This window comes from Mesoplodon mirus (assembly GCF_964341445.2).
Source record: "Mesoplodon mirus genome assembly, chromosome: 4".
NCBI classification, from domain to species: Eukaryota; Metazoa; Chordata; class Mammalia; order Artiodactyla; family Ziphiidae; genus Mesoplodon; species Mesoplodon mirus.
The window spans coordinates 133,902,144-133,929,736 of record NC_138979.1 but is presented as its reverse complement, the minus strand read 5'-3'; the positions used below and the strand labels follow the sequence as shown (position 1 = coordinate 133,929,736).

The 27,593-nt window shown below is 35.5% G+C and overlaps 1 protein-coding gene across 1 annotated transcript in view; it reads right to left on the bottom strand.

The window, feature by feature from the left end:
- Nucleotides 1–27,593, bottom strand: part of TOGARAM1 (TOG array regulator of axonemal microtubules 1) — a 77,699-nt gene that overhangs the window by 8,443 nt on the left and 41,663 nt on the right. The window contains exons 9-17 of the mRNA XM_082620182.1: nucleotides 20,575–20,673; nucleotides 18,129–18,301; nucleotides 17,499–17,643; nucleotides 13,581–13,734; nucleotides 8,469–8,574; nucleotides 7,933–8,168; nucleotides 7,370–7,528; nucleotides 4,225–4,351; nucleotides 2,876–2,994 (exon numbers count right to left, since the gene is read on the bottom strand). Coding sequence (XP_082476308.1) covers nucleotides 2,876–2,994; nucleotides 4,225–4,351; nucleotides 7,370–7,528; nucleotides 7,933–8,168; nucleotides 8,469–8,574; nucleotides 13,581–13,734; nucleotides 17,499–17,643; nucleotides 18,129–18,301; nucleotides 20,575–20,673 — 1,318 coding nt within the window. The remainder of the gene's footprint in view (nucleotides 1–2,875; nucleotides 2,995–4,224; nucleotides 4,352–7,369; nucleotides 7,529–7,932; nucleotides 8,169–8,468; nucleotides 8,575–13,580; nucleotides 13,735–17,498; nucleotides 17,644–18,128; nucleotides 18,302–20,574; nucleotides 20,674–27,593) is intronic.

The window sequence follows — 27,593 nt, the reverse complement described above, 5'->3', positions numbered from 1 at the left end:
GACCACCAGGGAAATCCCAGGATGATGATTTAAAATGTAGAACCTAGATGTATTTATCCATTATTTTTAATTTGTTTACATAAATTAATCTGAGGTTAATCTGTGAGGTAATTAATTCTATACAATGAGAAAAACAGAATTAAATTTATATTTAAACTAAGAACTATATGATATATAAAAGTCAAATAACAGGGCTTCCCTGGTGGCGCAGTGGTTGAGAGTCCGCCTGCCGATGCAGGGGACACGGGTTCGTGACCCGGTCTGGGAGGATCCCACATGCCGCGGAGCGGCTGGGCCCGTGAGCCATGGCCGCTGAGCGGGTGCGTCCGGAGCCTGTGCTCCGCAGCGGGAGAGACCACAACAGTGAGAGGCCCGCATACCACAAAAAAAAAAAAAAAAAAAAAAAAAAGTCAAATAACAGAAGAACACATCAAGAAGCCACTGAACTATTGAAACCTATTTTTAAAGATAGTTTTTTTTTGTTGTTGAAAACAGGATAGATTTGATAGTGAAATAACATGTAATATACTTTAGGGGGAAAAGATGAAGTAACAGTCAAAAGGAGAAACTCACTAGGTATATTAACATTAATAAAATTTATAAAAAAGAGAAGACATTAAAAATTATCATAAATCATAGATGGAAAAATCCTCAAAAATATATTAGCAAACCGAATATAACAATACATTAAAAGAATTATAGACAATGACCCAAAAAGGATTCATTCCAGGGATGCAAGGATGGTTCCACATCCACAATTAATTTATGATATATGGTCAATCAATGTAATATATCACATTAACAACATGAAGGATAAAAATCATATGATCATCTCAATAGATGCAGAAAAAGCATCTGGAAAATTCAACTTCCATTCACGATAAAAACTCTCTACAATTTGGGTATAGAGGGAACATACCTCAAGATAATAAAGGCCATATATGACAAGCCCACAACATCATACAACAGTGAAGGGTTGAAAGCTTTTCCTTTAATCTCGGGAACAAAACAGGGATGCCTACTCTTTCCATTCTTATTCAACATAGTATTGGAAGTCCAAGCCAGAGCAATTAATCAAGAAAAAGAAATAAAAGGCATCCAAATTGGAAAGAAAGAAGTAAAATTATCTCTATTTCCAGATGTTATAATATTTTATATAAGAAAACTCTAAAGATGTCACCAAAAAATGTTAGAACTAATGAAAAATTCAGTAAGGTTGCAGGATACAAAATTCACATACAAAAATCAGTTGCATTTCTATATACTAACAACCAACTATCTGAAAAAGAAATTAAGAAAACCATCTCATTTATAAATGCATCAAAAAGAATAAAATACCTAGAAATAAGTTTAACCAAGGAGGTGAAAAAGTTCCACACTCAAAATGAAAGAAATTGAAGAAGACACAAATAAATGGAAGACATTCCATGCTCATGGATTCGAAGAATTAAGATTATTAAAATGACCATACTACTCAAGGCAATTTACAGATTCAATGCAATCCCTATCAAAATACCAATGGCATTTTTCACAAAATTAGAACAAATAATTCTAAAATTTGAATGGAACCACTAAAGCCTGATTAGCTAAAGCAATCTTGAGAAAGAACAAAACTGGAGGCATCACACTTCCTGATTTCAAACTATATTGCAAAGCTGTAGTAATCAAAACAGTACGGTACTAGTATTAAGACAGACCCATAGATCAATGGAACAAAGTAGAGCCCAGAAATAAACACACAATTAATTTATGATATATGGTCAATTAATTTATGATAAAGGAACCAAGAATATACAACGGGAAAGCACAGTCTTTTAAATGGTGCTTGGAAAACCAAACAGCCACATGCAAAACAGTGAAACTGAACCCCTCTTTTACACCATACACAAAAATCAACCCAAATGGGTTAAAGACTTGAATGTAAGACCTGAAACCATACAACTCCTAGTAGAAAACACAGAGGATAAGCTCTTTGACATTGGTCTTGACAATGATTTTTTGGATTTTACAACAAAAGGCAACAAAAGTAAAAACAAACAAGTGGGACTACATCAAACTAAAAAGCTTCTGCGCAGCAAAAGAAACCATCAACAAAATTAAAATGCAACTTACAGAATGGGAGAAAATATTTGCAAATCATATATCTGATAAGGGGCTAATATCCAAAGTATAAGAGGCACTCATACAATTCAATGGCAAAAAAACAAACAACCTGATTAAAAAATAGGCAGAGGAACTGAGTAGACATTTTTCCAAAGAAGACACAAATGGCCAACAGGTACATGAAAAGGTGCTCAACATCATTAATCATCAGGGAAATGTAATCAAAACCACAGTGAGATATTATCTCACACCTGCTGGAATAGCTACTATCAAAAAGACAAGAAATAACAAGTATTGGTGAGGATGTGGAGAAAAGGGAACCCTGTGCACTCTTGGTGGGAATGTAAATTGGTGCAGCCACTATGGAAAATAGTATGGAGGTTCCTCAAAAAAATTAAAAATAGAACTACCATGAAGAACTCCAAGTGTGGGAAAGGGAGTGAGGCAGCCACTCACTGTTTTGGAAGATGACAACTGGGTGAGGAGGCCTCTAACTATGCCTCACCAGGGTCTTTAAAAAAAAAAAAAAAAAAACTACCATATAATTCAGAAACTCCGTTTCTGATTAGCTCATGTAAAAGCAAGTTGCTGTGAATATACAATTACCTTATTAAATCTAATTACCTCACACTTTCTAAGTCCTTACCAACTTTTAAAACTCCATTAAATTTTGACAAATACCCCTGGGATAGTTCATGAAAACATTCAAATAGACTATCATCACTATTAGGGAGTAATTTCTGTAATAATGTGGACTAGCAAATGCTTCTACCTTTCTGATGAATTGAAAGCATCTCTAGAAACAGATGATGACCTTGTATTTCCAACACTGCCAGTATGAGATCGTCTTCCTTTTGCTGAAGGAGTATCTAGTGGTATCTCTCCCAAACCCTATAAGAAAGGCAGTATAATAAAAGTCTTAAAACTTGTAAAGTGAAAGAATGTGTACAATGGAATTTTCATAGCAGTCATTGTTGATCTCTTATGGTTGAAAGCATTTTAATAATCTGCTATACTTGTGCTTTAAAGGGTTTCAGATATATAAACTATCTTGTAATTAGTAGTAAATTAACAAAATGTGTACCCAACTACTAGGAAATGATATTGGCTTGGTAAAACTGTTTAAATGAAAAACTTAACATCTATGTTTTGTAACTACTCTTCTTCAACCTTAAAATCTATACAGAAAATATGAACACATTATATAAAAGATGAATTCCTATGCAACACTAGTATGAAAATAAACATTTTGAAATAACTATTTAAAACCTCTTTTTTTTTCTGATACCTGTACTTGAAATAACTCACAGATATAATCTGCCTCATTTTAGTAAGACAATCTTTTTGCATGTTTATTTTGATAAATTCTATATGAATTAACCTGAAATCTTTAATATCAATAGAAAGAAAAAAATGCTCTAAAATGTTTACCACAATAGATATTTGAAGTAGTATCCCTTCATAAATGAATCCTTTGCCTAAGCTTACCAGAGAGGAATAACATAAATTACCACAGAAAAATTCTACATTATTAAATTAAGCACATTTTTGCAAAAAATAATGTGTAAACAGATTACTTTATAAGACACTTTTCACATTTCATTTCACTTGATATTCCCTCAGTCACGCATTTTACAGACATTTTTGAATCCCCATTATCGGTCATGATATATAAGACATGGGGCTTCCCCTCAAGGATCTCCTTATCAACACTCCACAGTGTGATAGGAGCTCTAACAGTAGAACGTACAAGGTAAATAAAGTAGGAATCAATTGTAATAAACATCACTCTCCTCATTTTATAAAAATAAAAATTCTTGGTTAAAGAAATGAAGTGATGTGCCTAAGATTATACAGTTGCTAATTCTGAGTTGTGATTCAAACCTGTCTTGTAATTCCAATAAACCACACTACATTCTACCAAATATCAAGCTTTTCTGTTCAGTAAACATCTACTGACACTATGAATGTCTACTCAGTACTGCAGTTGTTGAAATGCTACTGTAGATATATTCTAAATGGTTAACAGAAATAATCAAAGAATTATTTCTATCCTTTACCTTCCTCAGCAAATGAACTTTGTTTTTAAAGTTGTTTATAAAATAAACTTCTTCTACATACCTTTTGCCGTAAGCTTTTAACAGATTCCTTAATATATGGCAAATCTTTAGATGGGACATACTTTTCAAGCATCTTATCAAAGTTAGGATGACACATCATGAGGAAAAGCATCTTTCGGCCATAATACCTATGGATATTTAAGAAATATGTAAATAATTCTATAAATCTTAACAAGCTCAGTTTCTGTCCTTAGACACAATTTTTTTTTCCAATAGAAAAAACCTATCAACATCAAGATTATCATCTCTATTTTAAATAAGCCATTGAAATGTAGTTACACTAACTGGATTAGAGAGTACAGCATTCTCTTGCCACCCATCTTTAAAAAAACATGGCTTCAAATCTTTTAGCTATGTGTCAGATCAGAGCCAAAAGCTCTAACTCTATTTTTCAGGCACCCGAGGGTCCATATCAAGGCTGGCATTTGGCAGAACTGTGAATTAAGAGAAGTGTGTCTTTGTCCTGGGATCCTTGCCCGGTGACCTTTTGCTGCTCACCTGCTGGCCAGATGTTCTGGCCTGAGACAACCTTCCAAAGGTTCTGTATTTCTGACCCTCTCTCTTTTCCTTTTCCTGCCAAAACTTACCTGGGTTTCAATTCTTCAAAAACCTATTCTTTGCTACTTAAAATACAACCAAAGTCAGTTGGTAAATCATGGCTGATATATTAATGAATGTCTAATGTTCTCCAAACTAGGTTTTTTATGCTAATGAATTTTAAAATAATTCTTTTAGGATAATACCTTAAGCCAAGATATCATTCTAATGGTAAACGATATGGTGGAAGTGCATACTGGAGATATTTTTGGATGGGGTGGTCGGTATAGTACCTCATAATAAAAATACATTATTATTCTTCAAGGAGGCTTGGCCCTAAAATAATTACAGTTATACTTTTACCTACAACTTGGAATTATGACACTAGAAGAACCAGGGAAGGCAAGGCTTTTGTGGGGGAGATGAATAGGATGATCTCAGCATCATTTATATTAACCAGACTCCTTCAAATGTAATGAAATTACAGAAAGGGAGGTAATAACAGAGAATAAAAATTACTTTTCTTGCCCCACAACCAGAATAAGGTCAACACCCGGATAAGTAGCTCCTAATCAGTTATAGTTTAAAAGGTGACTCTAAAGTTTATCCCAGAATGTTAAGGACTGTAGGTCTATCATAAGCCTTAATGATATGGGAATGGCTAAAGCAAACAAGTAAACATGCAAAAGGGACACAAAGTGTAAGAAATACTAAAACTGGAATGTTGTAATTATTTTATAATTTTAAAATTTCAAATAAGAATCTAAGAAATGACAAAATGGATTAGAAAAATTACTATGCCATTAAGGAAAGGTTAAGATGTATACAAAACAACTATTGTAAATTTTATTTTGTTCCTAACTAGTCTATTATGATCCAGCCCAGCCCTCCTAAATTGTTTTGAACTTTACTGTAGTATTCAGGACTTCTAAAATGGTTCCCCCAAAGATGTCCTGCTCTAATTCCTACAATTTATGAATATGATGAGATATAACTTCCAGGATAATGTTATAGGCCACAGTTGACTTTAAGATAGGGGGATTGGGCTTCCCTGGTGGCACAGTGGTTGAGAGTCCACCTGCCGATGCTGGGGACATGGGTTCGTGCCCCGGTCTGGGAAGATCCCACATGCCGCGAAGCAGCTAGGCCTGTGAGCCATGGCCACTGAGCCTGCACGTCCGGAGCCTGTGCTCCGCAACGGGAGAGGCCACAACAGTGAGAGGCCTGCGTACCGCAAAAAAAAAAAGGGGGGGATTATCTGGGTGAACCTAATCTGATCACATGAACCCTTAAATGCAGAGAACTTTCTGTGGCTGGTAGAAGAAAAAGAAGTCAAAGAGATTCCAAGCATGAGAGGGATTCAACTTGCTGCTGCTGGCTTGAAGATGGAGTGGGTTGTGTGAGAAGGAATTCAGGTGGCCTTAAGGGAGCTGAGAGAGGACCCTAGCTGACAGCCAGCAAGGAAACAGGGACCTCAGTCCTATAATCACAAGAAACTGAATTTGGTCAAAAACCTGAATGAGTTTGTAAGCAGATTCGTCTATAGAGCCTCTAGATAAGAGCCCAGCACTGTTATTACCTTGATTTCAGCCTTGTGAAACCCTAAGCAGAGAACCCAGTTGAGCATGCCAGACTTCTAACCTAAGAACAGTAAGCTAAAAAAATCTGTGTTGCCTTAAATCACTATGTTTGTGGTTATTTGTTATGCAGCAACAGAAAATGAATATATCTACTTTCTATGTTGGCTTTTGGCATAATGACTTCTGCAAGATTTAACTGTAGTTACCTAAAGTACTGAATATCTTTGTCTTAAAATGTTAAAAGTTTGATATCCTTCTTTACTTTTTAGTCTCCATGAAGTCAGGATCCTACCTTCTTCCTTTAATCTATGTTCATATATAACTGCCATAATTTTTAGATTTTGTATGGGACATTATAAATATCTGGCCCAACCTTACAAATTTGATAGATGACGAAACAGAGGCTAACAGAGGTTAAGTAACTTGCTTAGGGCAGACAGTGACTGGAGCTAGGAGTTGAACCTAGGCTTCTGACTACTTCCAAAACTTCTGTCAGCACTACAGCTATAGTACTATCCACATCTTAATTATTTTGTTATCTTTCTCTGACCTTAACCTTCATAAAACTGTTCTTCAAGTACAGACAGCAATCAGAAATTCATGGAATTTTCTAAGTGAACGTATCTCATGTTATCCATTTTGCTTCCTGTATTTTTCCTTGATTTTACCTGGCTACTTGGAAAATATATCATTTACCCCTAAAGGCATTACCTTACATTTGCCCACAATGAAGTTCTTCAGCCACTTTTCTGCCCACTCATACAGTCTTGTGCCGTTTTCATGCAGATCATCCCTGTGACACGGCATCTCACTACCCAGAGTATGTAGTGTCATCTGTAAATTTGGAGAATTCACTGTGCACTCCCTCAAGACCATTTACAAATTGGTTAAATAAGATCATCCCCCAGCACTAATCCCTGGGGATCCCACTTTTCCATTTAGAAAAATGTTCATTCTTCTTTAGCCTTTGTTTCTACATTTAAGCCCTTAAAGTAAGACATTCAGCAAATACTATTAGCAGCTACTCACCTGGTTTCTGGTGAGCTGTCCTGAGCAAATTTAGCAGCAGCTGGTAATATACGGTCAGCCATATCCTTTGTTCCAGATAAAATACGCTCTGGTTCCATAAATTTTACTGCATCTGATAAGTGCTGGGCTGCACATCTTCTTACCGCAATGTGTAAATGGCTACAGGGAAACGTGGTCAATTAAAATAGAGTTGATGTATAAACAATTTTTCAAAGATATACCTTAAAAGTCAAATGATTACTCCTAAGCCTCAGCAAACATCCTTGCAGGCTAAAATGACAAATTATTTGCATTAGCTATCCCTCCCCAAGAAGTTAAAAACAAAACTCATAATCACTGACATTTATTTAGCTCCAGATGTATGAATGTAAGTAACGTCAGAATAACAATATTATTATCCTCTGTATGCTTAGTAACTAATATGATGTTTATCATGTAGGAATTATTTAATACATGTTTTTTGACTGAAATAACATTGAAATTTGCTTGTTTTTTTCTATACCCCAGATTACAAGCAACTGTATTTTTAATTAAGGACATGTCCAGATTATTTTGAACATTACCTTTGTCCTCCGTTGATAAGAGAAACAACTGCACGTGCAGGAGTTACATTAGTGATCATAGCTCTCAATGCCTTGTCAACATCTTCTCTTATAAATGTATTTGATTCTCCTGATTTATGCAACAAAACTTTTACTGTATTATCTAGTTCTTGATCCATGCTCTTTTTCAGGTAAGTGAAAAGATCACTTAAACAAACCACAGCAGCACGAGAAACTCCAGAGCGTAAATTTTTCACCTAAAAAAAATTTCCAAAATGTACATTTTGCTGACATTCTGAAAGAAAATCAGTAATAATGACTTTGAAACCAAATTTACTATCAAAGTAATGTGCTTTAAATATGTATTATATTATTTCCTAAAAAAATCAAGATTTTAGAATTTTTTTCAAATGTGGCAAAGTAAGGCATGAGTTACTTTACATACAAGTCTACTGATTTCATTTAGTACAACTTTTCTTTTTTAAGGTCAAATAAATGTGGCGTATTTATACTTTGGTATTCAAACAATCCTTAACTCAGCTGAAAAATAGGATTACCTCTTGAACTACTGCAAAATTTGTTTCATGCAACTTTGTGTTCAATATTTCAGAATGAAAAGCAGCTAAGCATCTAATAAAGTTCAGTCCCTCAATTTTCTTCTCCCTGTGGGAAAAAGAAAGAAACAACAAAATCATGCATTAAATGGGGCTCAACTGGAACAGGATCTCAAGATTTCTTCTTTTGTGTGTATGGAATACTGTCAACGAGGCGACCCTGAGTATTTTCCCTTATCATGTAGGAAGCTCAAATAAAAAGATATGGAAAGTTTTGTTCACTCCTATAGTTCTCTTTCATGATTCAGAACATCTTTTAAGAGCCAAAACCACTATTGACAGTCAAACTAAGTTCATGCATTGTAAATAAAAAGGAACATTTCTCCACCAGTAAGAATGTCATATTCTTTTTAGAGAACAGAAGGGAAAGGAATGGCAAATAAAATGTGAGGGAATCAGTAAAACAAAAATGGAAGGAGATTAAGTAACTATGTATTACTTTGTTGGTGAGTATATAATCCAAGTGCAGAAAACCATCAATAGATGTTTCTGTAACTTGTATTTCTTTTTCATCATCTTACCTAATGAGCCAGATGAAGGGTAGGTGAATACTAACAACAAGAGGGTAGATTCAAGTGGGATTAGGATATAACATTTTAAACTTGATGGTTTCCATCTTATATGTTTGAAAAATGTAAGCTGAGTTTCCTTAGTTGGTAATATTGATGGTGGTTATTTTTCTCAGCATTTAAATCCCCTGAATAAGTTATGGAAAATAGGGAGAAAAGACCTAAGATTCCAAGGTGGCAAGAGTAAACCTATTTAATAGCTGTCTGGTTCAAGATTTTCATTTTTTGATTAAGCATAAAACTGTTACAGTTACCGTTCAGATGCACAAACAACCAGATTCTGTACACAAACTAAATAACAGAAAGTGGAGTCAGGAGAGAGGAAAGCAGAAAAAGAAATTAAGAAATAGTGGCTGAAATTTTTTGATCAAAGCTATAAATTCTCAGATCCAAGAACAAATCCTAAACAGGATAACCATAAAATAAACACAAAATGGAACATCATTATCAAATTACTAAAAAGAGTGTTGAAGGGAATATTCTTAAAAGCAGCCATAGAAAAAAAGGGCAAATTACACACAGGAGAACAAAGATAACAATGATAAAAGACTTTAGCTCAGAAATATGCAAGCCAGAAATCCACTGAACAAAATTTAAGTGCTAAAAAGAAACCGACAAAAAATCAACTTAATTTAAGGAGGAGTATACAAATCTTAAACTATAGTTGGAGATTGCAAAAGCCCAGTAACTGATGGAACAAATAAACAGGAAATCAGTAAGGATACAGAAAACTTAACACTGTCAACCACTACCAACCAACCTTATCTTCTTAACCTTTATAGAACACTACAAACAACTTCAGAATGCAGATTCTTTTCAAGTTCATGTGAAATATGCATCTGTATGGTTTTGACATCAGGGTGTACTGGTTTCAAAGAATGAGATGGGAAGTATACCAGCCTCTTCACTGTTTTAGAAGTTTGTATAGAGTTGATTTCTTTCCTAAATGTTTGGTATAATTCACTAGTGAAACCATCCAAGCATGGAGTTTTCTTTGTGGGAAAGAAACTCAAATTCAATTTCCTCAATAGATATTGGGTTGTATAGATTATCTACTTCTTTTTGAGTGAGTTTTGGTAGATTCTGTCTTTCAAGGAATCTGTGCATTTCACTAAGTTGTCGAATTTATGGGCATAAAGCTGTTTATCATATTCCTTTATTATTTGTTTAATAGCTGTATGATCAGTAGTGACATTCCTTCTCTCATTCCTGATGTAGTAATCTGTTTCTTCTCTTTTTTCTTCATCAGTCTGACTAGAGGTTTATCAATTTTATTTATCTTCTCCAAGAGCCCGCTTTTGCTTTCATTTATATCCTCTATTGTTTGTTTTCTATTTCATTGCTTTCCATTATGTTATTATTTTCTTTTTCTTTTTGCTTATTTTGGGTTTCATTTGCTCTTCTGTTTCAGTTTAAGATGAAAGCTGAGGTCACTGATATAATGTTTCATTCTTAATTTCATTAAATTCAAAATACTTTCTAATTTCCCTTATGATTTCTTCTTACAGCCATGGGTGATTTATAAGTATGTTACTTAGTTTCCAAATATTTAGAGATTTTACAGGTATGTGTTTCTAACTTCTAATTTAATTCCACTGTGGTCAGAGAACAAAATTTGTATAATTTGAAACCTTTTAAATTACTTGTTTTATGTTCCAGAATATGGTCTTCCCTGGTAAATGCAGACTTGAAAAGAATGTGAATTCTGTTGTTTTAGGTGGAGTGTTCTATAAACGTCAATCTGGTCAGGTTGAAAGTCTTCTATATCCTTACTAATTTTCTTTCTACTAGTTTTGTCAATTAATGAGAGGATTGTTTGAGTTCCAACTATAACTGTGGATTTGTTTATTTCTCTTTGAAGTTCTACCAGTTTTTGCTTAATGTATTTTGAAGCTCCATTATATGGTAATATAATATATATAATATTATATTATATAATAGAATATAGTTCAGGATTGCCATGTCTTCTTGATCAATTAACTCCCGTATCAATATAAAATGGCCCTCTTTATTCGTGATGTGATAGAGTTCTAAGATGGCACCTTGATTCCTGTCCCAGGTGTACATGCCCTGAATAATACTCTCCCCTTGAGGGTGAATATGATGGGATATCACTTCTCTCAATTATGTTACATTATATAACAAAAGGGATTTTGCAAGTTGTCCTACAGCTCACTGATCCTCTGTTCATGTCTTTCCTCTAGCTTAACACATGGATTAGAATTATAACTATAGTTATAATGTCTTCGTCTACTAATTCTATCATCTATATCATTTTTGGATTAGTTTCAACTGTTTGCTTTTTTTCCTTTTCATTATGGGTTGTATTTTCCTGATTCTTTGAATGCCTGGTAATTTTTTATTGGATGCCAGGCCTTGTGAATTTTTATCTTAGATATTTTGTATTCCTATAAATATTTTTGGGCTTCATTATGAGATATAGTTAAGTTACTTGGAAAGTCTGATCCTTTCAGGCCTTGCTTTTATGCTTTGTTTGGAGAATCAAAACTAGTCTTTAGCCTAGGGCTTATTCATTCCATAGATGAAGCAAAACTCTTCTGAGTATTCTACCCAATGCCATTTGAATTATAAGGTTTTCCACTCTGCTGGTGGGGAGAGAAAGTATTCTTGGCCTTGTATACATCCCAGGGAACGTTTGTAACTTCTATGAGTGGTCCTTGTTCTGGCTTCACAAGCATGCCTTGACCAAATACTCAGCTAAACATTTGAGAATAATCCTCTGAAGGTTCTTAGAGTTCTTTAAGGAACTGTATCCTCCTCTGGCATTCTGCCCTGCAAGCTCTAGCTAGAGCTTTGGGTCTCCCCAAACTCCCAGCTCCATCTCTATCTCTGCTGGTATCTACATGGTTTTCCCCTCCCTAAGCTGTGCAGGAAGTTAGCAAGGGCTCACCTTGTTTGTTTCTCAGGGATCACTGTCTTTCACTGCCTGGTTAACAATATTCTGCAAACCATTGTTTCATATATTTTGCATTATTTCTTTAGTTCTTTCTGATGTGAAGGCAAATCTAATGCCTGTTAATCCATCTTGGCAGGAAGTGGAATTTCAAGAGTTCTATTTTGGCCATGTTAAATTTAAGATGTCTATTGGCATCCAAGTGGAAATCAAGGAAGCAGTTCGATTACAAGTCCAGAGCTCAAGAAGATACCAGGGATTCAGATATGCATTTATGAGAAATCAGAGTACAGATAGAATTTAAAGCTATCAAACTGAATGAGATCATTTAAGAAAGGGGTTGGTAAACTATGGCTCACGGACCAAATCTAGCCCCATCAGAGTTTACTTCTATAAGTAAAATTTTTATAAGTAAAGTTCACTGAAACACAACCGTGCCCATTCGTTTTCATACTGTCTAAGGCTGATTTTGCACTATAACAGCAAAGTTGAGGAGCTGCAACAGAGACAAGTGGCCCGAAAAGCCTAAAATATTTTACTATCTGGCTCTTTATAAGGAAAGATTGCCAGCCTGGATCTATGGAATGAATGTAGATAGAGAACACCAGTGTATTAAATTCTGCAGCACTCCTAAATTTTGAAATCAAACATTAAGTACTGAAGCAGGAAAAGAACAAAGAGTCTCAAATTTTTCCAGGGTGAAATGAAAAAAAGTATATGAAGAAGGGAGTTTCAACTGTGTCAAATGATGCTGAGAGGCTAAGTATCATGAGGACTAATAAGTGACCAGTGTTTAGCAAATGGCCACTTTTGCAGTTTTAGTGAAGTGGCAGTCACGGTGGGGAGAGTTGAAAGCCAACTAAAGAAGGTTGAGAAAAGAACATGAGGTGAAAAAGCAGACACAATGAATTAGGCTTTTTGAGGAGTTTTGCTAAAAAGGGGGGAGAAAAGAAATGTGAAAATGTGAAGAAGATGTGCAGCTTAGGAAGGAGTTTTAAAAATAGGAAATATTATGGCACATTTTTATGTTGATGAATATGAATCTAGAAAAGAAGCAAAACTGATGATGAGGTATAGGAGGCAGATGCAAAGAGAGACTGAAGGAATAGGGGAGGAAATGGGACAAGGGGAGCCAAGAGATGTTCCAGCTGAAGCAAGTGGAATGCCACTGTCTTTTTTTTCCCCTTGAGTTATTGGCTGGGTTGGCTGGGTGGCTGCTGTAGCTGTGGTAGGAACAGAAAAGTATTTTCAGGATTTTTATAGGATATATTTCACAGAGAAACACTTGGAGAAATGATGAGATTTATACTTAATACCAAAAGGTTTGCATAATCCGTAATAAAGCTAACTATGTCCTTATGGTACATAAGTTATAATATAACTGGTAATACAGTGCTATTAGGACCAGAGTTCAGCTACATTAATAAGTTGGAAAAAACTCAGACTGCCTAAGAACTAAAATAATCATTCCTAAGACTATTTTAATAGGAAATGTTTCAAGGTTTCTAAAAATAAATTTTCAGAAAACTTTTGGAACTCAGCTTAGTTTTAAGTTAAGGATGGTGAACTCACCAATCGTCATCAGCTAAGAGTCTCAGAGCTTCTGTCAGTGCTAATTCTGGTTTGGAAAATGGCCGTAGTTCTGATGAATCCATTATTTCTGGACTATGAGTGACAGAAGGCATCCTTTCTTTATACTGTGGAATGGCTCCAGGAGATGCTTCATCTAAAACAAAGAAACATACTAAATAAAGCATCGAATAACTCTGATACAAAGGGGCACAAATAATATTCTGACCATAGACTCTATGAATATTTCTTATAGAAACTAGTAACTATTAGTTTAGTCTCCAACAAAATTGTAATACCTGGATACCAAAGCTATTTAAAACTATACTTTTTATATACAAAATTATTAAATTACATTTACTGTAAGTATATAAGTGGTTTTTCAGTCATGAGTCATATAACAAAGTCTAGCTTTAAGAGCTAAAAGTCAGTAAGAAGCATATGATCCCATTTTGTAAAAACATGTGGATATATACCTGTTTTACTGTACAACCGATAACAGAAATGAAGCTTTGTGACAACTGTATATAAATTACCAATTTTTGCTATTGTTATTGAATTAATGGTATACTAAAAATCCTAAGACCATGTGTAGTAATGTGGTCGATGTATCTTCCATAATCAAACATTTACTTTCCATTTTCCAGATGTAAGGCATTGCCCTAGATATTGGGGAAACAAATCATCTGAGCGCTCAGGGTAATACCTTGAGGGCACTGCATAATGTAAGACACATGCAGTGAAGGTGTTAGAACGGAATAGACCAAAAAGATAAAATAGAATGTGTAATGATTTTTGTAAATGGGTAAAGATTAGTTATTTTTTCATGTTAAGATATATATATATATATATATATATATATATATATATATATATATATATATATTTTTTTTTTTTTTTTTTTTTTTTTTTTTTTTTTTTTTGCCGTACGCGGGCCTCTCACTGTTGTGGCCTCTCCCGTTGCAGAGCACAGGCTCCGGATGCGCAGACCCAGCGGCCATGGCTCATGGGCCCAGCTGCTCTGCGGCATGTGGGATCTTCCCGGACCGGGGCACAAACCTGTGTCCCCTGCATCAGCAGGCGGACTCTCAACCACTGCGCCACCAGGGAAGCCCCGTTAAGAGATATTTTTTAAAAGGTAATATTAAGCACTAGAAAACGACTACAATAAAAGTATTTATCAACCATGCTGTTCTTAAGAAAATGTTACATGAAACACGAGATACACAAATATAAGAAATTACACTTGATGCTGTATATTAATTACATATTCAGATGCAATTAAAATCCAAAGGCAACAAGATATTAACGATATTAGTTAACATTTATTAAATACTTTGTGTTAGATGTTGTGATAAAGGCTTTACAAACTTTACTACATTTATTTCTCTCAACGAAGGTGATGGATATTCTCATTATGTCTAATTAGCAACCGAGAAAATAACTGAGTTTTACAGAGGCTAAGAAATGTATTCAAGGTCCCAATGCTAATGAGTGGCAAAGGCAGGATTTTCATCTAGGTCTGCTATCACCCTAGATTTTATACAAAGAGGTCTAAGACAGAATCCTTGCTTTCCAAACTTTATCACATACCTGATGAGAAGAGACATGCAAAAAGATGAATATGGTATTCTGGATTACTGTAGTGATAAATTTGTACCAGTTTTTGTTAGAGTAAATCACATATGAAGAAAATTATATGACAATTAATGAATATGATAAATAGACATCATTAATTTTTTTTGATGATTCAGATGCACCCTCATTAGGTTTCATATTTAAGACTGCCGTGTATTTAAAAAAAAAAACCCAAAAACTCAACTTTGGAATTTTACAATCCAGAAAGAATAGCAAATACAAAATAGCACTACTAACCGTCATTTATTGACATCTTGCCTGCATTGTGCTAAGTGCTTCACTTACATTATCCCATTTGATTCATTCAACAACCCTATGTGATGGTTACTATTATTCCTACATTACAGGTGAAGAAACTGTTGCTAAAGTTTTAAGGATTCCCTCTCTATATATACTCCACCTCCATTCTCATGAGAGAATAATTCATTAGGAAGAGATGCAGATAAACACCAAGTTATCAACCTTGGGGTTATACCACTATTTCTACTGTTTTTACCTGAAAAAAGTGAAAAAAAAAAAGAACAAATACTACTCTGGAAAAGGAGGTGTACAGAGTTATCAATCTAAAACAGTGCTGACCAAACTAAGGTTTTTTTGTTTAAACGTCCCCTCCTGAAGCCTGATACTTTTATAAAATACAACAAAAGTGTTGTGGCAAGTCTCTAAAAGGTTACTCTCACTTTTTGTAGTTATCTTGTAAGCATATTCTTCTGTTCAAAACATAAGCATGATTTCAAGGAAGAACTCTCCTTATACTGCTTAGAAATAAAATCTGCAAAGCCTATATTATAGGCAAGAAAAATCACAAAATTAGTTGATGTCTCTAGCACGAATGAATATGAAACAATTTATGTTTTGCTACTCTTTGTATTATTTGCTACTATTTGTACTTCTATTCCTACTGTTAACTACTGACTTAGGTAAGAAGTTTTGTGGGTTTTCCTCCCCCTAGATTCTATGACAGTAATAATTAGTGAAACTATTTAAGAATGCTGAAAATAGGCTTAAATGTCACAAATGCCTAGATTTAACTGGTACTCAGGGCCATGTTTAACCAGTAATTTTACAGGCCAACACCTCTCATCAGGCATACTCTCAATAATTACTAACTTTGAGGATACAGAATTTTTAAAACGTTTTCTACACTTCCTGCATTATTAAAAGAAATACAAGCTAGGAAGTATTGCAAACATTCATCTAGTTCAATTCTCTTTTATCTTTGGGAGAGGTTAAGTATGCTGTCTAAGATCACATTTATAAATTTACATTTTCTATACTTCTTGGGTTTTTTGTTCACACCTAGACTTCAGATCCAACATCAATTTAAGAATGTTTGTTATAGTTCATACAGTTTATTCCTTAGAAAAAAAATGATAACAAAAATAATAAGCAGTAATTTTTAATGTTTATTATAGTTCACACAATTTTTCATTTCAATTTCTGATTTTCCTAGCTGCTACTATACCTAAGACCTATTCAATATTTTTAAAAATAGCACAGGAAACATGGAGCTTAATCTTGACCAGGTATAGAACCTATTAAGTACACAATGACTAGCTGAATAAATGATAAATGCAATGATTTTTTTTATCATGATCTAATAAACCAGCTTCACAATCTCAGTTACCTTAGCTATAAAATGGAATACTACCCTCAGTGAAACAAGAATATTTTCAGAAAACAAAGACGAGATCTTTGAGATAATCTGGACCTTTCAGATAGTTTAGATATTTTACATGGCCAGAAAATAGAGGCCTGTTTTCAGGTCACAAAGCTAATTAAAAGGCAGAACTAATACTAAAGAAGCCAGGTCTGTCTACTGACTCCTACTGGTTTAGTGTTCTTTCCATCACAAAATGCATTGAACCACATGTGGTCTCTTCAACTTAAATAAGCATTTGTGACATTACTCCCTATATTTAAACATATCTTACCTGAATCTGAAAACACTAAAGATAGTGACCTTTTTAAACTGGCCTCTTTTTTTCAATGGAGGGCTGAAGGCAATGTTTTCTAAAGGAGAACTTTCATTTTTTTGATATTCCCACCTCATCCCCCAAAATATTTAAGTCTAGAAGGGAGAAAAACAATCAATCAGCTTCCTTTTTATAAGAAACAATATTTATTACAATAGTTAGAAGTTACTGGGTCTTTCAAATTTCAGTGTTGTAGTTCAACATATTCCACTATTAGCCATACATCAACCTCAGTTAAACTAGAGTACATTAGTTTTAGAATATTACGAGTTAAATAAAACCACAGCAAATGTTAAATTCCACTTACTTGCAGATGCCATTTTCTCAGTTCCTGTATGTTTCATTCGTTCCCAAGGATTCTTTTCACAATCTTTAATGTCAAAAAGTTCTTTTTCCTCTTTTCTCTTTTGTCTCATGTTGTCATAAGTAGATTTTGAAATAGAAACTTTAATCTGCAGGAAAAAGTTGAAATATCTGAAATCATTCAGGGAGTTTGACATTTAAAATAACTATCTTCATCTTAGACAACTGTAAGCTATACAAAATAAACTATACATTTCTTAGTCCTTATTTCAGTAATTCTAAAACTGAATAGAATTACCTAGTGCGAATCTCCAACTAAATTTGTGCCTGAAGATACTAGTTTGTTACTCCCTGAGGATATCCTAGGAAATTGTTGAATATATACATACACATACATATATGTATATAAAGTACATGTAGAGTATCAAGTACACTAGATACTTTACGCCAGAATGACAACATATTTGGTGGGAAAGCAGAATAATCTATCATTTAAATGATTAAAGTTCAGGAATTTCAATTACACTGAGATTTAAAAAATTTTAATCAAAACACTTTCACTACCCCAAATCTGATATACACAAAACAATGATGCATCATTGAATTTATCCTAATAATTAGTAAATAACCTTACATCTTTTTCATTATCAACATCAACACATGATGGAATACTCTGCTGGACTGCTCTTCCATAAATCCCTGATGGTGGTTCAGTACTTTTAACTGAAAACGTATCCCCATTTTCCACAGAAAATATCACTGATTGGCTGCAGGTTGCTGGTGCTGGGACTGGACTTCCAAATATCCCTGAAAGCAACCATCAAACTGTCATTAAGTATTTATGTGATGTTACTCTGGACAGCAAAGTTTTAAGACAAGGCTCTTTTCTTCAAGAAGTATACGATATAGTTAATAAGAAAAACATGTTAAATAATCACAAAATATAAAAACACTCTAACAGGATGATAATATAAGAGGTACCACAAGACATTTCATGATAATATCAAATGAGAACACCGTATTTTAAGTTCTGAGCTCACAAGAGAGGTTGGGTGAGCTGGGGGTTTAAGATGGTTTCAAAGAGCAAGGATTTGAGCTGGGATTAGAAGACACAAAGAATTTGGATAGACAAGTGAGGAAGGAGGGGAGGACGTCCTATGAGATGGGATGCTCATAAGCAGAGCTGAACAAGTAGAAAGCATGTATGTGGAGTGAATAAGTTTTGTTGGGCACAAGGCAAATAGAGGAAAAACAGAAAATAAGTTTACAAGGGTAGGTTGGAGCCAATCTGAGGAGGGACTTTTATTTTTTATCATATATTTCTTTTAAAAATTTATTTATTTAATGTATTTATTTTTGGCTGCGTTGGGTCTTTGTTGCTGCGTGTGGGCTTTCTCTAGTTGCGGCGAGCGGGGGCTACTCTTTATTTATTTATTTTTTTAAAGAAGATGTTGGGGGTAGGAATTTATTAATTTATTTTATTTATTTTTGCTGCGTTGGGTCTTTGTTTCTGTGCGAGGCCTTTCTCTAGTTGTGGCAAGCAGGGGCCACTCTTCATCATGGCGCGTGGGCCTCTCACTATCGCGGCCTCTCCTGTTTCGCAGCACAGGCTCCAGACACAGAGGCTCAGTAGTTGTGGCTCACGGGCCTAGTTGCTCCGTGGCATGTGGGATCCTCCCAGACCAGGGCTCGAACCCGTGTCCCCTGCATTAGCAGGCAGATTCTCAACTACTGCGCCACCAGGGAAGCCCAAGCGGGGGCTAATCTTCATTGCGGTGTGTGGGCTTCTCATTGCGGTGGCTTCTCTTGCTGCGGAGAACGGGCTCTAGGCGTGCGGGCTTCAGTAGTTGTGGCACACGGGCCCAGTAGTTGTGGCTCATGGGCTCTAGAGCACAAGCTCAGTAGTTGTGGTGCATGGGTTTAGTTGCTCTGCAGCATGCGGGATCTTCCCGGACCAGGGCTTGAACCCGTGTCCCCTGCATTGGCAGGTGGATTCTTAACCACTGTGCCACCAGGGAAGCCCTGAGGAGGGTCTTAAATTAACTTAACAAGACTCTATCAAGCAAAGAAGTTAGGAAAGCTTTCTGAGCATTTCATTCTATTTACCAAAAATAAGATGTACACCCTCAATGTCTATCATCATATTCTAGTTTTTCAACTAGAATTGAAATTAAAATTAAACTAAAATTAAATTAAAATTTAAATTACATTTTAACTTAAATTAATTTTAATTTAATTTAAAAATTAAATTTAATTAAAAAATTAAAAAGCAATCTAGTTGCATTGTGTTAATGAACTTGATGGGGAAATCCTTTCACAATGTATATGGATATCAAATCATCACACTGTACATTTTAAATATCTTACAACTTTATTTGTCAATTATACCTCAATAAAGTTGGGGGAAAAAACACTATTTTTTTTTTTTTTTGCGGTATGCGGGCCTCTCACTGTTGTGGCCTCTCCCGTTGCGGAGCACAGGCTCCGGATGCGCAGGCCCAGCGGCCATGGCTCACGGGCCCAGCCGCTCCGCGGCATATGGGACCCTCCCAGACCGGGGCACGAACCCGTATCCCCTGCATCGGCAGGCGGACTCTCAACCACTGCGCCACCAGGGAGGCCCTAAAAACACTATTTTTAAAGGATATTTGCAAATATGTTGTTCAAAGGTTTCCTAACTCCCCTAAAATATATAAGAGATATTAAGATTTGTCTAGTCTTTGCATGGGAGACAATACAATTATATTAATTTATATTGATGACAAAGTCAATCAATAAGGACTACTATTTGAATTTAAACTGAGGTAAAATGGTCTAAGCTATCCTAAAAGTGTCTTAGAAGTACCTAAACTCCACCTGTCACATAACACATCTCTGAAAATTACTGACATGAATTTATCATTTCATTAGAGGATACAAATGTCATGTTACGTTTTCACTTTTAATTCTTTAAATTTAACAATTTTTAAAAAGAAAGTTCTACTCAACACCTGAATCACACTCTTCTCTATTCTTTATTGATATGCTTTGCTTATATGTGAAGAACATATTCAATTAAAAGCTAAAAAACTTTGAAATACCTTTTCCAACAACTACTACTGAGTCTTCTGATAAGGTATTTGTAGACATAAAGTCGAAACTGGAAATTTGGTGGAAATTTGATGATGACCCTGTAAATCCTAAAGAAACAAAAAAACCCACATTAAAAAGTACATATTTATATAGAATTTTAGGATATCATAACACAGTCTTTTAAAACTGAAAACTAACTTCATACAAAGAATTTACAACTTATATATTTATGCATGTTCGTTAACTCAGTAAATATTTATAATGAGAATACCTGGTTTGTCCATTGTATATTCTTGCCTCCTTTGTCATAGATTGACTGTAGGTGTGTGGGTTTACTTCTGAGCTCTCTATTCTGTTCCATTGATCTATATGTCTGTCTTTGTGCAAATACCATACTGTTTTGATTACTGTAGCGCTGCAGTATTGTTTGAACTCTCGAAGGGATATGCCTCCAGCTTCGTTCTTTTTTCCTCAGGATTGCTTTGGCAATTCTGGGTGTTTTGTGGTTCCATATAAATTTTAGTATTATTGTTCTAGTTCTGTGAAAAATGTCATGCGTATTTTGATAGGGATCACATTAAATCTGTATAGTTTGCTTTGGGCAGTATGGACTTTTAAACAACATTAACTCTTCCAATCCAAGAGCATGGGATAGCTTTCCATTTCTTAAAATCATCATCAATTTCCTTTATCAATGTTTTAGAGTCTTCGGCATATAGGTCTTTCACTCATTTCATTTCATTTCTTCATTTTGCCACACCATGAGGCATGTGGAATCTTAGTTCCCCTCCCCCAGGGGTCGAATTCATGCCCCCTGCATTGGGAGTGCGGAGTCTTAACCACTGAACCACCAGGGAAGTCCAGTATTTTTTTTTTGACGTGATTTTAAATGGGATTTTTTTTAACCTTCTCTTTCTGATATTTCATTGTTAGTGTAAAGAAATGTAACAGATTTCTGTATCTTAATCTTGTATCCTGCTACCTTGCTGAATTCATCTATTAGTTCTAATAATTTTTGTGTGGAGTCTTTAGGGGTCGCTATATACAGTATCATGTCATTTGCCAATAGGGACAGTTTTACCACCTCCCTTCTGATTTGGATACCTTTTGTTTCTTTTTCTTGTCTGATTGCTTCCAATACTATGCTCAATAGAAGTGGTGAGAGCAGGTATCCTTGTCTTATTCCTGAATTTAGTAGGAAGGCTTTTCACCATTGAGTATTATGTTGGCTGTGGGTTTGCTGTAAATGGCTTTTGAGATATGTTCCCTCTATACCCGCTTGGGTGAGAGTTTTTACCATGGATGGATGTTGAATTTTATCAAATGCTTTTTCTGCATCTATTGAGATGATCATATGGCTTCCTGTTGATGTAGTATTGATATATCACATTGATTGATTTATTATGATGAACCATCCTTGTGACCCTAAAATTAATCTAACTTGATTGTGATGTATGATCCTTTTTACATATTGTTGGATTCAGTTTGCTAATATTTTGGAAAGTTTTTTTTTTTGATTGCTTGATTGATTTGGCTGCATTGGGTCTTAGTTGTGGCACGCAGGATCTTCGCTGCAGCACACGGGATCTTTCATTGCGGCACGCGGGCTCTAGAGTGGGCAGGCTCAGTAGCTGCGGTGCAAAGGCTCTCTAGTTGTGGCGCACGGGCTCCAGAGTACGCAGGCTCAGTAGTTGCGGCACGCAGGCTCTCTAGTTGTGGCGCATGGGCTCTAGAGCATGTGGGCTCAGTAGCTGCAGCGCACGGGCTTAGCTGCCCCGCGGCATGTGGGATCTTAGTTCCCCGACCAGGGATCGAACCCACGTCCCCTGCATTAGAAGGTGGATTCTTAACCACTGGACCAAATCAAAAAATATTTGCTAATATTTTGTTGAGGATTTGTACATCTATGTTTATGAAACATATTGGTCTGTAATTTTCTTTCTTTTTTCTTTTCTTAATGTCTTTGTCTGGTTTGGGTATCAGGGTGATGGTGGCTTCATAGAATGAATCAGGGAGTGCTCCCTCCTCTTCAACCGTTTGGAATAGTTTGAGAAGGATAGGTGTAAGGTCTCGTATGTTTGGTAGAATTTCCCAGTGAAGCTGTATGGTCCAAGATTTTTGCTTGCAGAGAGCTTTTTAAATTACAGATTCTATTTCACTTCTAGTGGTCAGTCTGTTCAAAATACATTTCTTCTTGACTAAATTTTGGCAGGCTGTATATTTCTTAAAATTTGTCCAATTTGTTGGCATATAACTCTTCATAGTATTCTCTCATGATTTTTTGTTTTTCTGTGGTATCAGTTGTTATTTCTCTGTACTTTCTTATGTTTTTTCGGGGTCCTCTCTCTTTTCTTCTTGGTGAGCCTGGCTAGAGGTTTGTCAATTTTGTTTATCTTAAAAACAAACAAACAAACAAAAAACAGCTCTTGGTTTTATTGACCTTCTCTCTTTTAATTTTTTTTGATCTCTATTTATTTCCTCTCTGATATTTATTTATTTCCTTCCTTCTGCTGGCTTTGGGTTTTGTTTGTCCTTCTTCTTCTAGTTCTTTTAGGTGGTAGGTTAGGTTGTTTGAGATTTTTCTTGTTTCTTGAGGAATGTCTGTATCGCTATAAACTTCCCTCTTAGAAATGCTTTTGCTGCATCCCATAGATTTTGTAAAGTTATAGTTTCATTGTCGCTTGTCTTGAGGTATTTTCTGATTTCCTCCTTGGTTTCATTATTTACCCACTGGTTTTTTACTACCATGTTGCTTAGTATCCATGTGATGGGTTTTTTTCTTATTTTTGTTTCTGTGGCTGATTTCTACAGTTTCATACCATTGTGGTTAGAAAAGATGCTTGAAATAATTTCTATCCTCCTAAATTTGTTGAGGCTTGTTTGGTGACCTAGTATGTCATCTATTGCAGAGAATGTTCCATGGGCACTTGAAAAGAATGTGTATTCTGGGTTTTTTCAATGTAGTGTCCTATAGATATCAATTAAGTCCAACTGGTCTATTGTATCACTTAGGATCTCTGTTCCTTTATTGACTTTCTATCTGGAAGATCTGTCCATTGATGTCAGTGAGGTGTTAAAGTCTCCTAGTATTATTGCATTCCTGTCAGTTTCTCTCTTCATGTCTGTTAGTATTTGTTTTATATAGTGTATTTAGGTGCTCCTATACTGAGTGCATATATGTTAATGAGAGTAATATCCTCTTCTTGTATTGATCCTTTTATCATGATATAATGTCCTTCTTTGTCTTTCTTTATGAACTTTGTTTTAAAGTCTATTTTGTCTTTAGAAAATGGACATGAGGACATGGGGTGGGCAGGCAAACCTGGGGTGAATTGAGAATAGCATCGACATACATACACTACTGAATGTAAAATAGTTGGCTGGTGGAAAGCAGCAGCATAGCACAGGAAGATCAGCTCGGTGCTATGCGGTGACCTAGAGGGGTGGGATAGGGAGGATGTGAGGGAGGCTCATGAGGGAGGGGATATGGGGACATGTGTATGCATATGGCTGATTTGCTTTGTTGTGCAACAAAAACTAACACAGTATTGTGAAGCAATTATACTCCAACAAAGATTTATTAAAAAAAGAAAAAAAAAAGTCTATTTTGTCTGATATGAGTATTGTTACTCCCACTTTCTTGTTATTTCCATTTGCATAAAATATCTTTTTCCATCCCCTCACTTTCAGTCTGTATGCGTTCTTTGCCCTAACGTGAGTCTCTTGTAGGCAGCATATTGCAGGTTCTTGTTTTTTTATCCAATCTGCCATTCAGTGTTTTTTTTTGTTTTTTGGTGGGTTTTTTTGCAGTACGCGGGCCTCTTACTGTTGTGGCCTCTCCCGTTGCGAAGCACAGGCTCCAGACGCACAGGCTCAGCGGCCATGGCTCACAGGCCCAGCCACTCCGCGGCATGTGGGATCTTCCGGGACCGGGGCACGAACCCGTGTCCCCTGCATTGGCAGGCAGACTCTCAACCACTGCGCCACCAGGGAAGCCCCCATTCAGTGTCTTTTGATCAGAGTATTTACTCCATTGATTATTAATAGGTATGTACTTATTGCCATTTTAAACCTTGTTTCCCAGTTGATTCTGTAGTTCTTCTTTGTTCATTTCTTCCTCTTGTTTTTACTTTTGTGGTTTGATGATTGTGTATTATGTTGGAGTTCCTTTCTTTATGGTTTTTGTGAATCTATGTACGTTTTTGATTTGTGTGATAAACTTGCTGGGTAGAGTATCCTAGGTTGTAGGTTTTTCCCTTTCAGGACTTTGAATATATCATACCACTCCCTTGTGGACTGCAAAGTTTCTGCAGAGAAATCAGCTGATAGCCTTATGGAGGTTCCCTTGTAACTGACTCTTTGACTCTTTGTTTTTCTCTTGCTGTCTTTAGAATCCTCTCCTTAACTTTTTCCATGTTAATTATGATATGTCTTGGTGTGGGTGCTTGGATTCATCTTCTTTGGGACCCTCTGTGTTTCCTGTACCTGGATATCTGTTTCCTTCTCTATGTTTGAGAAGTTCTCAGTCTCTTCAGCAAGTGGTGTTGGAAAAGCTGGACAGCTACATGTAAATTAATGAAATTAGAACACTACCTCACACCATATTCAAAAATAAACCCATAAAGACCTAAATGTAAGACATGACACCATAAAACTTCTAGAACAGTACATAGGCAAAACATTCTCAAACATAAATTGTACTAATATTTTCTTAGATCAGTCTCCCAAGGCAAAAGAAATAAAAACAAAAATAAACAAATGGAACCTAATCAAACTTAAAAGCTTTTGCATAGCAAAGGAAACCATAAAGAAGATGAAAAGACAACCTAGGGAATCAGAGGAAATATTTGCAATTGATGTGACCAACAAGGGTTAATATCCAAAATATACAAATAGCTCATAAAATTCAGTATCAGAAAAACAAACTCAAAAAATGGGCAGAAGACCTAAACAGACATGTCTCCAAAGAAGACATACAGATGGCCAACGGGCATATGAAAAGATGCTCAACATTGCTAAGTATTAGAGAAATGCAAATCAAAATCACAACGAGGTACCAGTCAAAATGGCTACCATCAAAAAGTCTACAAATATTAAATACTGGAGAGGAGGTGGAGAAAAGAGAACCCTTGTACATTGTTGGTGGGACTGTAAATTGGTGCAACCATGATGGAAAACACTATTACATGATCTGGCAATTCTGCTCCTGGGTATATATCCAGAAAAAAATGAAAACACTACTTTGAAAAGATACATGCACCCCAATGTTCACAGCAGCACTATTTACAATAGTCAAGACATGGAAAAAACGCAAGTGCTCATCAACAGATGACTGGTTTAAGAAGATGTGATATATATGTATATATTATATATATATAATATATGTATACATACATACATATATACACATACACAATGGAATATTACTCAGACATAAAAAAGGATGAAATATTGCCATTTGCAGCAACATGGATTGATCTATAGAATATCATACTATGTAAGTCAGAAAGAGAAAGACAAATATTATATGCTATCACTATATGTGGAATATAAAAAATAATATAAATGAATCCATATACAAAACAGAAACAGACTCACAGACATAGAAAACAAACTTCTGGTTACCAAATGGAAATGGGAGGGAAGGGAGGAATAAACTAGGAGTATGGGATTAACATATACACACTACTATACATAAAATAGATAAGCAACAAGGATTTACTTTATAGCACAGGGAACTATATTCAATATCTTGTAATAACCTATAATGGAAAATAATCTGAAATATATATATATAATTGAATCACTTTGCTATATATCTAAAACTAATACAATATTGTAAATCAACTATATTCCAATTAAAAAAAGAAACCTAGTTCAGACTAGGCACTAGAGAGAAAAGAAACCTTGAAACACTTAAGGAGTTTATACATGCCAAGGTTAAGAGTGGGAAAGATGGCACTTCCTTGGTGGTGCAGTGGTTAAGAATCCTCCTACCAATGCAGGGGCCATGGGTTTGAGCCCTGGTCCAGGAAAATCCCACATGCCACAGAGCAACTAAGCCTGTGTGCCACAACTACAGAGCCTGTGCTCTAGAGTCCACGAGCCACAGCTACTGAGCCCACATGCCACAATTACTGAAGCCCGCATGCCTAGAGCTCATGCTCTGCAACGAGAAGCCACTGCAATGAGAAGCCCGTGCACCGCAACGAAGAGCAGTCCCCACTTGCCATAACTAGAGAAAGCCCAAGTGCAACAACGTAGACCTGACACAGCCTAAAAAAAAAAAAAAAAAAAAGAGTGGAAAAGATATACAAGAAAATAATCACCATATGATAATCAACCAACAAAAGGGTAACTTTGAAGGAAAGCTTCTAACCCTCAGGAACAGATCAAGTCAATTTTACAGCAATCTGTACTTTCTGAGGTTAACTTCTAGCTCAGTTTGTGATTATTTATTTAATTATCCTCTCTCTCCTACTAGACTGTAAGCTCTATGGGGATAGGACCTATGTCTAGTTTTGATTATCATTCTTTTGCAGAGACCGTTAGTACAGTGCATGGCACATCGTAGGTGCTCAATAAATGTTAGATGAATGTTATTGGAAAGCAAAATATAATTAATTTAGGGTCAACTGACAGAAACATCAGGTAGCCCCAAAAAGTGTTTGGTGACAAAGAGAAACAAATCTCAGTAAATGGAACATGGAACAATATGCTCCACAATAGTTCACAAACATAAAATCTACACATAAACTATTACGAGATGATTGATAATTAGACAAATCTCATGAGGAAACACATAAAAAACATATTTAAGTAGTTTAATTTCATTTATGAGAGAGGCTGACATAACACCATTTTTTTTTACCTTAACAAAACAAAGCTTTATTTTTCAATCATATAATATTCATTCTTGAAACAGGGGAGAGGTTCTGCTCCATATAGTCCTTACTCAAGGACGAGGGTTCATCACCTAGAACATCATAATCATAGTGGCAGGAGGAAGATGGAAAAAGAGAATAAT